Source organism: Tenrec ecaudatus, chromosome 11 (assembly GCF_050624435.1).
Source record: "Tenrec ecaudatus isolate mTenEca1 chromosome 11, mTenEca1.hap1, whole genome shotgun sequence".
Classification (NCBI taxonomy): domain Eukaryota; kingdom Metazoa; phylum Chordata; class Mammalia; order Afrosoricida; family Tenrecidae; genus Tenrec; species Tenrec ecaudatus.
In genome coordinates this window covers 69,169,308-69,187,042 of record NC_134540.1, presented here as the reverse complement: position 1 = coordinate 69,187,042, position 17,735 = coordinate 69,169,308, and the positions used below count along the sequence as shown (strand labels likewise).

The 17,735-nt window shown below is 43.1% G+C and overlaps 1 protein-coding gene across 1 annotated transcript in view; it reads left to right on the top strand.

Moving 5' to 3' along the window:
- Positions 1–17,735, top strand: part of ACOXL (acyl-CoA oxidase like) — a 360,344-nt gene that overhangs the window by 217,224 nt on the left and 125,385 nt on the right. The window contains exon 13 of the mRNA XM_075562669.1: positions 10,934–11,043. Within this exon, the coding sequence (XP_075418784.1) occupies positions 10,934–11,043 (110 nt within the window). The remainder of the gene's footprint in view (positions 1–10,933; positions 11,044–17,735) is intronic.

Below are 17,735 nucleotides of genomic sequence, written 5' to 3'. Positions count from 1 at the left end.
CCTGTAATATAAAATCTCAATTTTGAGTTGTTGTTCTAACTTTATAAAACAGTTGGAGAAAACCCATTGCCTTTAAGTTGACTCCAATTCATGATGACAGTGTAGGCTAGAGGTGAACTGCCTGAAAGATTCTGAAGCTGTGCTATAGAACTCACGAAAGAGGTAGCACCTTGTAAGGATACCAAGTGACCGGAACCATACAGGGGGATGTGTGTGTGTGTGTGTGTGTGTTTATCTATTAAATGGGTTATCCTTGTCTTTGCCCATGAGCTGAAAGATAGGGAGGGGGGCCAGGATCAAGTGTCCTCAGTCTCTAGCCCTGTAGTGCCAGAGAACCTTTGGAAAAGACCACTCCCCAATAAGTAAAGACCTTTCAAGTCAAACATTGTGTGTGGGGGGGGGGGTTCCTAATCACAAAAGAACTATACACAAGTTATCTCTACTGTGAAGGAACTGTAGGAATCCAAGACAGAAATGGCAGTGAGACAACTGAAATGAAATGGGGAAGGAGAATGATGACAGTCACAAGGTGGACACATGATGACAGGTGTGGAGTGACCGTCCGCCGTCTTCTTTCTGATTGCAGTGTTGTTTTGGAACGCAGTCTGCACAATTATTCTTAACAGTGCTGACAGAGTTTCTCTCCGCCCTCCTCATTTCCCGAGTGCTGTTTTACATTAGACCATTGGTTCTCAACCTGTGGGTCGCGACTCCCTTTGAGGGTGGAACGATCCTTTCACAAGGGATCGCCCGATTCATGACAGTAGCAAAATTAAAAGTAGCAACAAATATAATGTTATGGTTGGGGGTCACCAACACATGAGGAACCGTATGAAAGGGTCTGGGCATTAATAAGGTTGAGAACCACGGCCTTAGACTGCCTGTGGGTCAGAGCAGAAAGAGGTTTGGCTGCAGTAAGATGGTGTCCACTCCAGAGCCATGTTAGCCAGTTTTGTCAAATGTCTTACTTTGGAGGGATTTGCATACACAGTTTCATCTTTTCTTTTGCATGTATATTTTATCAGTTTTATTGGCACTTCATCCACATATCATACAATTTACTAGTTCAACCTTATCAAGGAGAGTTGTACAATCTTTTCCAGAATTCATTTTAGAACACTTTCTTTTCCCCCATATTAATTATAATTCCTGTATTTTTTGTTCAATTTTGGCAAAGATATTCACAACAAAACGTTCTCCAATTCAAGAACTTCTCCATGTATAAGGCAGCACCATTGATTATACGCTTCATGTTGTACAATTGTTATCCCACTCCACATTGTTCCACCACCATGGACATGAACTCAGTGCCCCCACCCAAAAACTCCTCCTCCTTCCCCATGGTAACCACAGGTCAAGTTCTTTTCTGTTCTTTTTTTTTTAAGTAGTTTTCTTGATATAATACTCTCCTATTATAACACTTCCATAGTTAAATTGCTTTTTAAAATAATTGTATATACATTATCACAGTCAGTTCTAATGCTTTCTCCCCTCCCACATTCACTGATGGCTCCCCAATTTCCTGCTCCCTTTCCCTCCTCCCAATAAACCATTGCTTCAGTTATTGTCAATATACATCTACTCCTGTGCTTCTTAAACTGGAGGACCTAACAGAAACAACAAAAAACAAAACCAAAATTAAATAGAAATAATAAAACCACAACAATAATTATAATATGAAGATAAAAATAAAATAAAGAATAAGAAATAAAATACTAACAATATTTAAAAAGCCAGAGAAGAAATGTGTCTTGAAACAATCGTGATATATGTAAACATAGAGCAAATTCAGGTTGAGAAAAATATGAAGTAGAAAAACCGAGAACACCAATTAAGACCTTCCACAATCCATCTTGCTGAAGTTCTTCCTCTGTTTTCCTGAGCCTTTATTTTCACAGGCATGTCCATCTCCGGGAACTGGCCCCTCCTAATAGTATATCTTAAGTATGATTCTTGGTCAGTTGACTTCTCTCTTGACACAGTCCCCTCTTTTGAACAAGTCTCCTCTAGGGTTATCGATCATCCACAATGATCAATACCATTAGTATACAAGGACTTTGAGTCATATGGTCTATCAGAAGTCTTGGATCTTCTTTTTAAATCATTTTATTGGAGGCTCATACAACTCTTATCACCATCCACCCATCCATCCATCCATCCATTATGTCAAGCACATTTGTATATTTGTTGCCATCATCATTCTCAAAACATTTTCTTTCTACTTGAGCCCTTGGCATAAGCTTCTCATTTCCCCCCTCCAGCCCCCCATCCCTCATGAACCCCTTGATAAATTATTATTATTTTTTGATGTCTTATACTGTCCGATGTCTCCCTTCACCCAAGAAGTCTTGGATCTCTTTGATCATTAAACCACTTACCTCTACGTTGGATGCTAGTCAGGAGCCTGGGCTGCTCACGGAGCCACTAACTGCAAGGTCAGGAACTAACTGTGGGAATAGAAAGTCCAGTCTTTCTCCCACGGAGCTGCTGTTTTGAACTGCTGACCATAGGGATCTCCTCCCAGTGGGTCACCACTACACCACCAACACTCCTCTTGGCAAGGAGTTGTAAAGATTTCTGTGGGCAGCCATTCCATCTGCAATATTCTCAGCATTTTGAGGCAAAGTGGAGAATAAATTCCAAACGGGCCTTTTGAGCTGCAGTAGAATGCCCTATGTGGGGACTCCTGCTTGACGAAATGTAGAAAGGTCTATCCGGTCCCAGTCTGTCAGTTGCAGGATTGTCTTTCAGAATAACTTCTCTTTTATGCGTAGAAAGAGTTTCCACATTAGTAACCCGGCTTACGCTGTCCTTACAGGTGTGGGCACTAAAGGGACTCCTAGAGTCAGGGTCGGTCACATTCCAGCCATCTAGGTTTTACTTGATGCTGGATAGCCAGCATTTCTTGGGCTTCACTGTAAATATGTGACTCGGTATGCAAGTCATGACACCTGACCACTCGCCTATGTCGCTAGTTGGCACAGAATCTCTTTCCCCAGCCACCAGAATCTCATTGAAGTTCAAGGGCATTCTAGGGAAGAATTTGAGCAAAATATACACCTTACTAAGTCACAGAGCATAGATGGGAAGTTCCTGCCACAGGGCTGGTCACACGGAGTTGATTTCTTCTACTGAAGGATACTGAGATTCTGTCCGTAAAAATGTACCTCCGTAAGGAGAACAAATCAATGCTTTTTCATAACGCTGTCTGAGAAGGGATAGTTTGATTGACCTTTCCAAGCCATTGGTTCATGACATATTTGTTACAAATGAACAATCAGAGCAGAGTTAAGTACGGCAGATACTGTATGGAGCAAATACATATGTCAAACCCTCCCCCATACTAGACCAGCAGTGTTTTCTACTAACGCGGGAGTGGAAGCCACTGCTGAGGCAGGGAGGATAGATGTCCTTTGGCTATAGGATCAAGCTGAAGGCTATAAACATGCCTTACATGCTTCTGGATCCGGACCTTGGAAAACGTATTTATAGACGCTTCCTGTATGAGCAGGGAGCATCCTAGGACATTGTTAGGAAAGGCTAGTGCAGGCGAGATTTCCGGAGCTCCTCTCAGCTAGTTATGGCTTCCTGCTCAATGAAGAAATTGGAAAAGCATCCGGTTCCGGGGCTTTCAAATGTGGATAGAGAGACTGGGCTAACAAGGAGAAACTACAAATCTCAGTTCGACAGCAACTGGGAAGCCCAAGAAACCCACCTAATTATTTCTTCATTCTTGGGACACAGGAAGCAAAAGTGGTATTGCCAAAGAGTAGTGAAAAGTGCCGTGCCGACCACAAGAGCACACCCCACCGTCCTTGGAGGGAGTACAGTGCACCTTGGAAGGGAGGGTGGCGGAACCTCGTCTCCCATGTTCTCAGGCGAGACCAGCCCCTGGAGGAGAAGGTTACACTTGGTAGCACCTCCGTGACAAAGAGGAAGACTGTCAACAAGATGGGTTGACATAAAGGTTGTAACCGTGGACTCAAGCATAACAACTAGTGTGAAGCTGGCACAGGACTGGTCAGCGTTTCATTTTGTGGTCTGTGGTAGTCACCTAATCTGGTGTCAATTTGAGGATTAAGAGTGTAGGGGTGGAGTCTAGGCTGTCAATCTGGAGATAGCCAATGAGATTTCTGGGTGGGCATGGCCTTCTCCTGAGAATTCTGGGAAATCTGGTACTTCCTCCTTGGAGGCGGAAGACACTTCTCTCTCTCTGCTACTCCCTGAGAGACATTTGCAGAAGACAAGCCACATGGATGTAACCAGACCTCTGAAGCCAGAGAAGCCAGAGAGAGACCCCTGCCAGCGCTGAGATGCTTACAACGCCACTGGACCCAAACACTTTCTACCCACGGGCTTGTGATCATCTTACATTTGACTTCATTGCATGTGTTTAGTGAGTCTGAGGAGGGCTTTATAGATTAGTATCGGACATAGGGCTGATATCAGACTGATGGCCTTGGACTGGACTGGGTTAGGAGGCTTTCTCAATGTACAATTGTTCTTATATATAAACCTCTTCCTTATCCACACATGTGTGTCTATGAATTTGTTTCTCTAGTCCAACCGAACTAACACATTGTCCACGGGGTCGCACTGAGTAGGAATCAACTTGGTGACAGCTGACAACAAAAGCAAATAACTGGAAGGCAAGGCCTAACTTTAAGCAGACTTAACCCGTGGAGGTACCCGGGTTCGTGGCTTCAGGCTCTGCTGTTACTCTCTCTCTTGCAATTCTTAGGGGTTACACATTTTTATTTTGTACTAAACCAGACTCACTGCCATCAAAGAGATTCTGAGCTACAGTGACCCTATAGGACAGGGTCTAACTGCCTCTGTGTCTGAAACTATAAATCTTTATAGAAGCAGAAAACCTCATCTTTCTCCTGAGGAACAGTTGGTGAGTTGGAACTTCCTACCTGTTCTGGCAGTGGGTTTGGTCTTGGAGTTTGGGGTGGCTTTCTCTTACAAAATGTCTTCTTTGGAATAGACTCTAGGAAGTCCTGGGCTGTGCCAATGGCCAACGTGCCGTACTCGCCACGGAAACACTAGCCATTGGAATCCACCCACAAGCACCGAGGACTATAGGCTTAGTTAGTTACTTCTCAAACACCAGCCGTTGACAAGCCTGAGGAGCACACACGGGTCACCATGAGTCAGGGTCCACTGGGCGATTTTCCCGTGTTTCTGCCCTCCTCTTTTGCCTGTCTTCCTTCCTTGGTGGACATGACTTGACAGGAGCGAGCCCCGCTGGTTCGCCTCTCCAATGCAAGTCTCCCTGTGCCTCTACCATACATCAGTGAGATGCTTATAGTGTAGAAATGCTGCTTGCTTTGTAGAAGCCTTGAAAAGCTATTTGACCTACGAAATGACTTTTATTGATGTGATATAATCAGTGTGTCTTAATTGCATGATACATATGAGATGCATTTAAGTGGCTGCCTATGATGTCACCATTCTGCACAACTGCTTAGACTCATAGATTCCAAATGTTGGTTGTAGATTAGCTTGATTTCTCCTGCAGATGGGATCTTTCTGGAAGGAAAAGAGCGTGGCTGTTCTGACATTCCAATTACCCTAGAGTTTTATTACAAATGGGTCTCCCGGACAGGTGTGCCCTAGGACTTAATCATTCACTGGAAATCAATCAAGTATATAATATAAGGAAATAAATAGCATTCATGTTTAGAGAGAGCACCGTGTAAATAGCCCATCCTGTAAAAACCACAAAAGCCCTCCCCATAAGCACCTGGACAGAAAGAACTACACAAGTAGTCTTTAAGAAAATCCGGCATAACTATTGAAAACACCACATGTAGATGCCAACCACTGCCATTGAGTTGATTCCGACCCATAGAAACCTTGCGAAGAGTTTCTTTACAGGAGCAGAAAGCCTCGCCTTTCTCCCCTGGAGCAGCTGGTTGGTTTGAACTGCTGGCTCTGCGGTTAGCTGACACCATCACCAGGACTACTTATTATTTGTATTGCAAAAAACATTCTTTGGAAAATGATCCACCAGCTTATTTTAAACATTAACATCTTTTACTGCAATTTAAACAGTTGATTTATAAAAAAATTGATTGAATTCCCTAGTTTTAATCATCCCCATACCAAAGAACCTAAACACGGCCATGGAGTCAATTCTGACTCATATAGAGTTATGTAAACCATCGCTTTGGAAGAAAGTTGGGTGACACCTTCACAGACTTTTCTGTACTATTTTTGCAACTTTTGGTGAGACTCTCTCTGATCATTCAAGGAGCCCTAGTGGTGCAGTGGCTAAGCATGTAGCCGCAAACCGGAAGGTTCCCATGAAGCTGCTCCTGTAAAGAGCACAACCTGGAAAACCCTACGGGACAGTTCTTCTCTGTCACAAGAGCACAGTGGACTTGACACCACCTAACAACGTCATCGTTTTAAAAGAGGAGTTTAAAAATGATCATGGCACCCTGGTGGTGCTGTTGGGGAAGCTAACCTCAAGGTCAGTGGTTAAAAACCACCAGCGCCGCCACCCCGAGGGAGAATATGAGGCTGTCCGTTCCCATAGACCCTGACAACCACCGGGACCCAACAGAGCAGTGCTTCTCCACCATCCTCATGCTGCGACCCTTTAATACAGCTTCTCATGCGGCAGTGGCCCCCAAGCATAAAATTACTTTGTGGATACTTCATAAGTGTAATTTTGCTACTGTTATAAATCATAATATAAATTGTGATGCGGTTTCTGATGGTCTAGGCAACCCCTGTGAAGGGGTCGTTCGGCTCCCCAAGGGGTCTTGACCCACAGGTTGAGAACCGCTGCTCTAGAGGGTGGCTATGGACAAGAATCCACTCGCTAGCCGTGGTGGTGAGGGTCTGTGTCTACAATCCAGTCGATTATGATGTCATATGCTTTAGGCACCCACTCTTAGGTGAAGAACAAAGGCATGCATTGGCTGCATGCTGGGTCTTGCTGGTGACGTGAACATTTTCACATCCCACTGCTGACGTATCAAGTAAATGCATCTAGATCTGGATCTGGAGCTAGATGATCATAATGCTCAGACCCCAACAAACATTGAATCTTCCTTCCAAGAGATATCAACACAGACTGAAAAGTCATTTTTAAAACTATGTTTTCTTGTCTCAAGACCTAAACAAGGTGCAAAGATGCCCAAATAAAGTTGCAAAAAGGAAGGAAATAAGAGTAGGGGCCTTGAATGATTAATCTGTGTTTGTGGTATTAACCCAAACCCATTTATTCTTTTCAGGTTAGCAACTGAAGTTGATTATTATATGTGTTAGTCCAGGTAGACTGGAGAACCAAATCCACAAAAACTCATATGTGTATGAGAGGGTTTTATATAAAGGGTAATTGTACATTAAGAAAGCATCCACGCCCATAAGTTTGATATTAGCCCATATGTCTGATACCAGTCTATAAAGTCCTCTTCAGACTCACAAAACACATGCAATGACGCTGAATACAGAACGATCACAGGCCGGTGGGTAGAAGGTCTTTGGATCTAGTGGTGTTATACGCATCTCAGCGCTGGCAGGGGTCGTCACGTGGCTTCTCCAGTTCCCAGGGCACGGGGTCTATCAGCATAGTGCCATCCATGTGTCTTGTGAGAATAGAGTCTTCAAGGGAGTGAGCAGAATCACTCCTGCCTCCAAGGAGGAAAAGCCAGATTCCCAGAATCCTCAGGAGAAAGCCAAGCCCACACAGAGGCCTCATTGTCTATGATCTGATTGACAGACTAGACTCCACCCCTTCATTCCTCTCAAGTCCCAAATTGACACCAGATTATGTAACCACCACATTATATCATATCATTGTCATTCTAGGTAAAGTCAGTTAATTTTCCCAGTTGAAGTTGCTTTGTTGGGAATTATGGAAGCAGTTGACAAAAGTTAAAGGAAATGATGAAGTAACATACATGGTGAGGTATTGCAAAGAGAAATATAATTCACTCATTGATGGGTTCCTCAGCTCCTGACTTAGTCAGGCATTGATTGGCCCTCCTCTGCTGGCACTTACACTAAAACAATAAACAAGTCATTATATAGTGTGCACATAACAAGTCAAGTACCAGTAGGTGTGTTACAAAAAAAAAAAAAAAGGAAGAAAGAAAACAAGATAAAGGTGTCACTCACTCAATCAATCACTGTCATCCAGTTGGTGCTGACTCAGATCGATCTTCCAGGATAAGGTAGAACTGTCCCTGTTAGTTCCAGAAACTGTAACTATTCATAGCATTACAAAGCCAATTCTTTTATCCTCCAAGTAGCTGGTGGTTTTGAACTGCTGACCTTGAGTCGCACAGTCCAACATGCAACCAGTATGCCACCAGAGCGCTTTAGGTGATGGTGTTGAGTACTGGGAATCAGAGAGAGATACTGATTTGAGCACTTAGAATGGTGTTGCTTTCCTATCAATGGGGAGATAGAGTCCCAGTCATCTTCACTTTCATAGAACAAAGAAATCCTGGCGCCTTGGCAGTTGTAAAAAAAGAAAGAAAAATAATGTGGGGAGATGTCTGACCTCCTCTGACTTAACCAGGGGGAAGGAGGCTCAACCTCCACATCAGTCCGAAGCTGAGTCCTTTGAGGCAGGGATCAGACCTGCCTCCACCCTCCAGTCCGCTAACCAGTTATGACGCCGACCATCCCTCGGCCAGCCCTCTTCTCAGCTGGATTCCACCATTCTTTGCAATGACCACACAGAGCTTACCGACCATACTCAGGATGATGGCCTTTATTAATAAAGCCAATGGCTTATCATTCAGGACCATCTGTTAGAACAGCCTGTCGCTGGTCTTGGGTCTCCCAACTACAAAACCCTTTGGCCTCTGTGCGGCTTGGACACTGTTATATTGCTTTTTCACCACTGCCAATAAGTTGCTCAGCTCAAGCTCTGTGGGTCAACAAGTCTAGCTCAAGGAAGTCCCTGAGGCGCGTAATCCTGCAAGCTGGCCCCTGTCTGAAGGCTCTCGGCTCTGCTGGCTCGGTGGCCTGGGAAGTACAGCGCTCTTTGGTTTGGGTGCTCTGATTTTTGGTTTTGCTGTTGCCACTCCTCTGCCCTTTCCTGACCGCCACACTGCTGTGTCCTGGATCAAGGAGGAAGACCAATGTGCCGGAATCTCGGGGTCCAAAGGACACACTTCCACTCCTGGCTTTTTATTCTTGATAATAGTGAAATACCTCCCCACCTCTCCCCTTTGCCACTGAGATGGCGTATTTTATACCCAGCCTGGCAAAATTGCCCAATCTCCATGCTAGAGTCTAAATTTGCAATTAGCTCTGTTAATAGTTACTCACAGCTGAGTCATGTAATCCTTCGGCATCTTCTCCCACCTTCTCTCACCCTGACCCTGACCCATCAGGAAAGAGTCATTTGTTGAGAGTTATGAAGTAATTAGCAGCAGCATAGCAGTGAAACCAACTTGATTATTGTATTACATTAATCCTAATTCTGGTTAAATTAGTTTCCTCAATTTTTCCTTCGACCCTTGCTGACAGTCTGTGATTCATACACTTATTTGGCAACGTAGTGGACATCCTTTGACCTGAAATACAGTGAATCTCAAACCTATTGGACTTAATTTCTCTGTTGTATAATAAATCCTTCAGAATCCTTCTTTTACTGCCTGGAGATGAAATCGTGGGTAATATAAGCTATCCAGAGACATCATCTCAAGAATTCATGAGATCAAGAAAACGAAGTCAAGAAGCACAAGGAACATAATTTAAAGCAAAACAAACACAAACCCACATCTAGACCCAGACTGACCACGGCAACGCAAATGAAGTCTGAGGCTCAAGACCGGTCATACCGTGACCACTGCAGGTGGCTGTGGTAACAGGACAGGAGAGAAGGGCTGAGTCGTTCATGAAGCCTGCGTGTCACTCATCACTGTGTGTCCCGCGGGGGGCTGCCTTTAATGTCAAGGGGAAGAGTGGGGGAGTTTAACCCGAGTGGCATAATGGTTACGTGTTGGGCTGCTAACCTCAAGGTCAGCAGTTCTAACCTATCAGCCCTCTTGAGGAGAAATGAGACTTCCTACTCCTGTAAGCAGTTGCAGTCTTGGACACACACAGGGAGGGGCCTGTGCTCCAGGGTTGTTATAAGTTGTAAGTAACTCAATGGCAGGGAGAGAGATGGGCTGCTACTTTGTCTCACATACTTTGAACATGTTGCCAGGAGAGACCAGTCTCTGGAAAAGGACATCGTGCTTGGTAAAGGAGAGGGCAGTGAAAGAGGGGACGACCCTCAGCAACATGGACGGAGGCGGTGGCTGCAACAATGTACTCCAACACAGCAGTCATGGTGAGGATGGCACCGGACCAGGCAGTGTTTTGTTCTGTTGTGCAAGCGCCTCCATGGACTAGAACCGACTCGGTGGCACCTCACCACAAGACTACACCTCGGAGCATCCGAACCAGGAAGCTGGTCTATCGGAGAGGGGCTCTGGCCATGCAGTTGCCCACACGGGGGAGAGCACATGGTATTCGGCATAACACTGAGCATGGCACAGCTCTCTGAGACCAATGCTGCCCCACGTGTTGTGGGAATGACTGTCACCGGTGCCAACCAAGCTCCCCCAGACAGAGTTGGCCAACCTTTTCCAGTACCTCCCCGCTCATAGGCAGGCTTGTCCCCTTTAAACACCTTTGCTTTAAGAACCTTAAGTTAAGCTCATGGGATTTATTTTCAGATAGTTTTTTTTAAAAAGGACACTGTTATTTGACTGTATAGATATCAGAGCTGTTCATAACAGTATACACGTAAACTTGGAACTAAACCGCATAACCAACAGAATGGAAATTATGATTCTAATTGATTGATGAATTTTAATGGATCCAAACAGCTGGACATCACGTAGCACTTTAACAGAGAGATGGAGTCCGACAGTTGTGAGACCTGACTGACAGTGATAAACTCTACACACAGGTTGTGGTTCGGGAACTGCTGGCTCAGCACTCCAAACAGTTGGAAGAAAGACGGCTGTCTGGCCTGCTCCAGAACTGGACTGTGGCCATGGGGGACAAGCTGAGAACCAGGTATGTCTTGTCCAGCCCATCGCTGTCCCTGGCTTTCCGTGCCTTATACCCGAGTGAGTTAGAGAGCTTTGCCGCGGCATGATTCACTCTTATTTGATTTTTTTTAATTAATAAGGGAGGGCTTTTAAAAAGTTAGTGGGGAAATTCCATCATCTTTCAATTCCATATTTCCGTGTATTTTTTAAGCTCCCTCACATTTGATCTATATAGAAATAAAACATTACAAGTTCTCTTCTAGAAACCTGTGCGCTTTCCCTTCCACATTCACTATTCCAGGAACTTTACAAGTTTTCATTCTGCTCGAACCCACCGCTGACCCCGAGGTAGACACCGTTACGTTTCCCGTTTCACATGTGTGGAAACTGAGGCACCGAGGTGCGCTGCTTTGCCCAGGGAAGCATGGCTAGTGAGCGGTAGAGCTGGGGCTGGAACTTAGAATGTCTAGCTGTAGGATCAGTGGTTTGGGTTTTCTTTTAGCTGTTAGGATCTCTTTTATTTAATTCATTATTTTTTAGCGTTGCCTTTCAGTTTTAGTAGGGCCTACCATCTGTGGTATTCCGCAATTTCCTCTTCTGCTCAATATCTTGTTTCTACGATTCATGCAAGGTTGTTATGTGTAACTGAAGAGCTGATCTTGCTCATAATGCTCCATTATGCACATATGCCGCACTTTATTTGTTCATGCGAACCTCCGGTATCAATGGATATTTGAGTTATGTCTAGTTTCTCGGCATTTGCACGAGGCTGCGAACAGACGTGTCCATGTTTTCCAGGGAACATGTATCAGAGTCTCTACAGGTGGTTCAAACTTGGCTGACATGAGCCAGATGGAGAAATACATTTTATACCACTGCCGGCACCCAAAGTTTGCAATCTCTTGGAGGAAAAATGCAATCCTTTAGGATCTATGCCAACTAAGGGAGCAATGACTATTTTGTGGAGTATGCTGATGGTCAACCTGACTAAATCGTGGCCAAGTCAGTTTTTTAAGTGCTTGTACAAATTTACGATATCTTGTGGAGTTATCATTTTACCAAAACTTGTTTGAGTTGGTCTTTATCTTGAAAAAAAGAGAGAGAGAGAGAGAGAGAGAGAGAGATGTTACTGTCCTCAGAAAATACATGGCTTGGCTTACACTTTATGCTTCCTTTTGAGGAGCACACATTCTTAAATAAGAAATGAGTTGTTCAGTGTTTGCTCTTATAGTCAACATGTTCTGCATCTTGTCACCTCTGATGTCACAAGACACAGTTATTCAGGTTGAAACTCTCACTTTTCACATTAGGTCTTTATGGGAATTTTGTGTCTGTGGTGTGAGGAAGTGATCCGATTTCATGTTTTCTCCCTTAGGGACTGTCAGTTTTTCCAGCACCTGTCAACTTTCGAGAATCATTTACTGAATTAACTCCTTTCTAAAGCTCTGCAATGTCCTCTCTCGCATTTATTGAATTTCTGCATATTCATGAGTCCATTTATGGGCAGCCTATTTTGCTCCTGGTCTGTTTGGATAGCCTTGCTCCAATACTATATTTTATTTTTGCCCTAGTTTTATAGGAAATATTTTTTACATATTCACAATTATGTTGGCTGTTCTTATATTTTGAACTTCCATATATGTTTTAAAATCCATTTTCAAATTCATCACATAAAACAAAATCAGAAAACCCCGAGCTAGATTTTTCCCTGAAAACATATCAAACTATAGATTGGTTTTCAGAGAAATTGATACATTTCTAAATACTGGCTCTTCCTATTTATTTTAATATTCTAAATGTCTTCCAGAGTTTTACAGTTTTTCCATGAAACTTGTATATTTTTTAGAAATCGGTTACTAGATGCCTTATAATTGTGGTTGTTGTATATTATTTAAATTATATCATTGCTAGTCACCAGTTTATTTATTTATTGCTCTTCCCTTTCTAAAATTTTTTGTAATTTGGGTGAAAGTTTTTGGAGCACATTGTTTTTCTACTCCACAATTCACAGGCGATATATATTGTGAGATTGGCTGCAAACCCTACTATGTAGTAACACTTTCCACCTTCCCCCGATGCTCACCCATCCCTTCTTTCCTTCTGAACCTTATCCCCGGGCAAATGGGGTCAGTAGAGAAAAGCTGGGAACCATCGAGGTCTTCTTGTTTCGATGTCATGGAGGCTGGGATTCATGTGTTTCCTTAGTTCTTTGGACTAATTGTTTGCACGATATCTTTGTTGTTTCTTCAGTCTTCTTTGGCTTCAGCCAGGGAGAAACCAAGAAGGCTACTCAAACACTTTTAAAACTCCAGTGCGGGCTCACCAAAGTAGAATGTAGGACAGTCTCTGTGGACTATGTTATGCCAGTTGATTTTGACGTCTCCTGAGAGGCTGGTCCTGAGACCAGAGACTCATTTCTGCAAGGTGTGTGGTGACAGCTAAGGCGTTTTCATAATGTTGTCTCCTGTGTGCTGCACTGCATGCGTGGGCGTATTTGCAGTTTATATAAAATACGTGCAGACATGCAGACGTGTGAAAACTCCTCACATTGAAATTCTATTCTCCTTTGCATCCCTATTCAGCTGAGTTTCTCTTTACGCATCTGCTCATAGATTATTACTGTCATTCCAGGAGTGTAATGTATAAGAGTATTTATCTTTTGTGCTTGTGTTAGTCCAGGTAGACTAGAGAAACAAATTCATCAACACGCGTGTGTGTATAAGAAAGAACTTTATATGCGAGAGCAATTGAATATTGAGAAAACATCCTAGTCCAGATCCAGTTCATAAGTCTGGTATTAGCCCTATGTCTGATACCAGGCTATAAATTCCTCTTCAGACTCATGAAACACACATAAGGATGCCAAATGCAAGACGATCACAGGCCAGTGAGCGGAAAGTCTTGTGGATCCAGTGGCTGTGTAAACAGCTCAGCACTGGCAGGGGGTCTCCACGTGGCTTTTCCAGCCCTGAGGCTCTGGCTGTCATCATCCTGTCTCCATGTGGCTTGTCAACAGGAATGTCTCTCAGGGACTGAGCATGTGTCCCACCTCAAGGGAGCTATTTATCTCCTTAGTGCCTCCAAATGAGGTCATGAAGCTGCCACCTAATTGACAGGTAAACTCCACAGCTTCACTCTTAATCCTCAAATTGACAACAGATTATGTGCATCTCTAGTGTCTTGAGTCTCATTAGCTATTGCCTCCTACTTTTCTTCCCACCAATGGTAAGCTTCAAAGACCGTGTCTGCGTGTAAACCTTTTTTTTACTTTGGACAGTAGTGATTTCGGACAGTATTTCTCCTTCTCTCATCGACACATCTAGAATAACATCCCCTATATTCATCCTATTATGAGGTGGTGTTTCACAGAGTCATCGTTTTTCTTTGAGATCGCATATTTTCCATTGTGTACATACCATAGTTTTTAATCCATTCATCCATCGATGGACACAGAGGTTGCTTCTATCTTTCTGCTCTTGTGAATAATGCTGCAATTAATACGAGTGTGCAGATATCTGTGTCACGATTTTTATTTCTCTCACATTCCCCACTGGGGAATTGCTGGGCCATATGCTATTTCTCTTTCCAATGTTTGAGCAAGTGCTGTTCTGTTTCCCACAGCACTTGCATCATTTTGAAGTCCCACCAGCGGCGAGTGTTCCAGCCCCTTCGCATCCTTGCCAGCATTTGTCACTCTGTCTCCTTGAGCTCTGCTATGCCTGCCTGGGTGAGGCCACAGCTCACTGTTTTGATCTGCAAGTCTCTGATGATGAAGGTTCCTGAGCATTTCTTCCTGTGTTGCTTGAACACCTAAATGTCTTCTCTGGCGAATTTCTTCTCCCCATTTTTCATTTGGCTTGTTTCTCTTCTTGTTGAGTTATTGATGTTTTCTACACATTTGTAGGAATAGCCTCTTGCCTGATCCATCATTGTCAGCATATCCCCAACCTGGAGGTTCCCCGTCTACTCTTTGGACGAAGACGCTTGGTGTGCTGAAAGGTCTTGATTTTGAGGAGGGCCTAGCTGTCTACTTTGTGTTCTGCTGTTTGTTTTTAGCTATGTTTGCTAGTGTATCTGTGTCAGGTATCATTGCCTCAAAGTTTGCCCTTATTTTGTCATTTATAGCTGCAGGTTTCCCACGTAGGCCTTTGAATTCTGTTGAACTAGTTGCTTTATATGGCGAGGGTTATGATCCTGATTCATTTTACTGCAAATGGCTATCCTATATTACCTGCAACATTTGTTTAAAAGACTATCTTTTCCCTTTTTAAGGAATTTCAACTATTTGTCAAATATCAGCTGTCCATAAGTGGATAGATTTACTTCTAGGTTCTCGGTTCTGTTGTAGTAGATTTTTAGATAGGAGTGCTTGAGGTCTCCTATTTTGTTTCTCATTAGTAGTGCTTTGTTTAGAATTATTTTCCTTTCTGTATAAGGTTGGTAATTAGTTTTCCCATCTTGTTAAAGATCAATAATTGAATCTGGATCTGAGTTTCATTATATCTGTATACTTTGAGCAATATTTTCACAATGTTAAGTTGTCCTAACCAGGAGCATGGTTTATTTATTTACATTTATGTAAGTCTCTCTTGGTTTCTTGTTTAGTAGTGTTTTGTAGTTTTCCTTTATAGATCTGATTAGATTTATTCCTAAGTACGTCATCCTCTGGGTGATTATTGTAAATGGCATTGCTTTCCTTTTCAGACTTTTCTCTGTTAAAGTAGAGGAATCTGATTTTTGTACACGATTTTCATACTGAGTCTTTCTATTAGTTCCAGCAGTTTTATTGGTGAATTCTAGTATTTTATATATAAAGAATCATATTACCTGCAAAGAGAGAAAGTTTTACTTTTTATTTTCCACTTTGTGTGCCTTTCATTTCCATGTGTTGCCTTATTGCTCTGGCTAGGACTTCCAATACAATCTTGATCAGGGGTGGTGATGAAGGACATCCTTGCTTGGTTCTAATCGGCATGGTGATGTTTTTAGTCCCTCCACTGAGAGTGATGCAGGGTGTTGCTTTTGTTTAGATGCTCTAAATTCTGCTGAAGAATTTTTCTTCTATCTATATGTTACTAAGTATTTTTTTCAAGAACAGTGGTTGGATTTTACCAAAGCCTTTCTTCTGCATCAATTAATAGGATCATGTAGTTCTTTTACTGTGTTCTACTTATGTGGTGAATTATGTTGGTTGCTCTTCCAATGTTGAATTATCCTTGCATAGGGAAGCAACAAAGTCCACATGGAAGAAGCACACCAACTGTGTGATCATGAAGTGTCGATGGGATCAGGTATCAGGCATCATCAGAAGACCTCAAACAAACAACCATTTGATCCTAATAAGGGGGGTCGAAATGGAGACCCAAAACCCGTCTGTAGACAATTGGACATCCCTTCACAGAAGAGTCATGGGAAAGGGACGAGCCAGCCAGGGTGCAGTATAGCACTGACAAAACACACAACATTCTTCTGGTTCTTTAATGCTTCCTCCCCACCAATTATCATGACCCCAGGCCTATCTTAAAAATCTGGCTAAACCAGAGCATGTACACTGGTACAGATAAGAGCTCTTGACACACAGAATCCAGGACAGATAAACCCCTCAGGACCAATAATGAGAGTAGTGATACCATGAAGGTAGGGGGAAGGAGTGGGGGCAAGGAGGAGGAAGGGGAAACCAATTGCAATGATCGACATGCAAACCAGCTCCCAGGAGGATGAACAACAGAAACGTAGGTGAAGGGAGACAGCAGACAGTGTAAAATATGAAAATCAAAATAATTTATTAATAAATTATCACGGAGCTCAAGTAGAAAGAAAATGTTTTGGAAATGGTGATGGCAACATATGTTCAAATGTGCTTGATACAATTGATATATGGATTATTATAAGAGCTGTAGGAGCCCCCAATAAAATTGTGTTTTTTTTAAAGTCATCCTTGCAAATTTGGTATGAATCCCACTTGGTCATGAGATGTTGCATGCTTACCTGTTGTTTTGATATGTTGTGAGATTCTGTTGACTGTGGCCTAGTTGAGGATTTTTGTATCACTATCTTGAAGGATTATTGGTCTTCAGTGCCATTGAGTGCATGCATGCAGACTGATCCTGTGGGGATTCAGAGGGGTTATATTGATAGTTTACTTAAAGGACAAGGTGATCACAGTCACAGGGGATTACTAAAGATGAGTTTTATTAAGAAAAGTACATTTTTTTGGAGAGGGTCAAGAAAGTTGCACTGAGAAAAATTTTCCCTCATAGCAATGCACCTGGATCATTCTTCAGGGGAACAACGCCGTAGCATAATAATTTCACTGGGAAGCCTTACCTCATCCACCCTACAGGCCTAATCTATTTTTTAAATCATTTTATTGGGGCCTCGTACAACTCTTATCACAACCCATCCATCCACCCATTGTGTCCAGCACCCCAGGCTTCATTTTCGGCCCTCGCATTCAGAGAACATTGACAAGGAACACAATCGGAAAAGATGCCCAAGCGTTCGTGATCGGATGGTGTCAATCGAAGCGCACAGAGCGTCTGGGGGAGGGTGAGAGCGATGGCAGCAGCATCTTCAGAGGTGTACACACCTAGACGGGAGATACGACCAGCAAAAACAAGCAAACCACATCTTGGTATCTGTGTTTAATAAAGGTCTCTAAGAGTTTGTCGTGATCGCATTTTGAACCTACCCTTCTATAGTCAGGCGGCAGGGAGG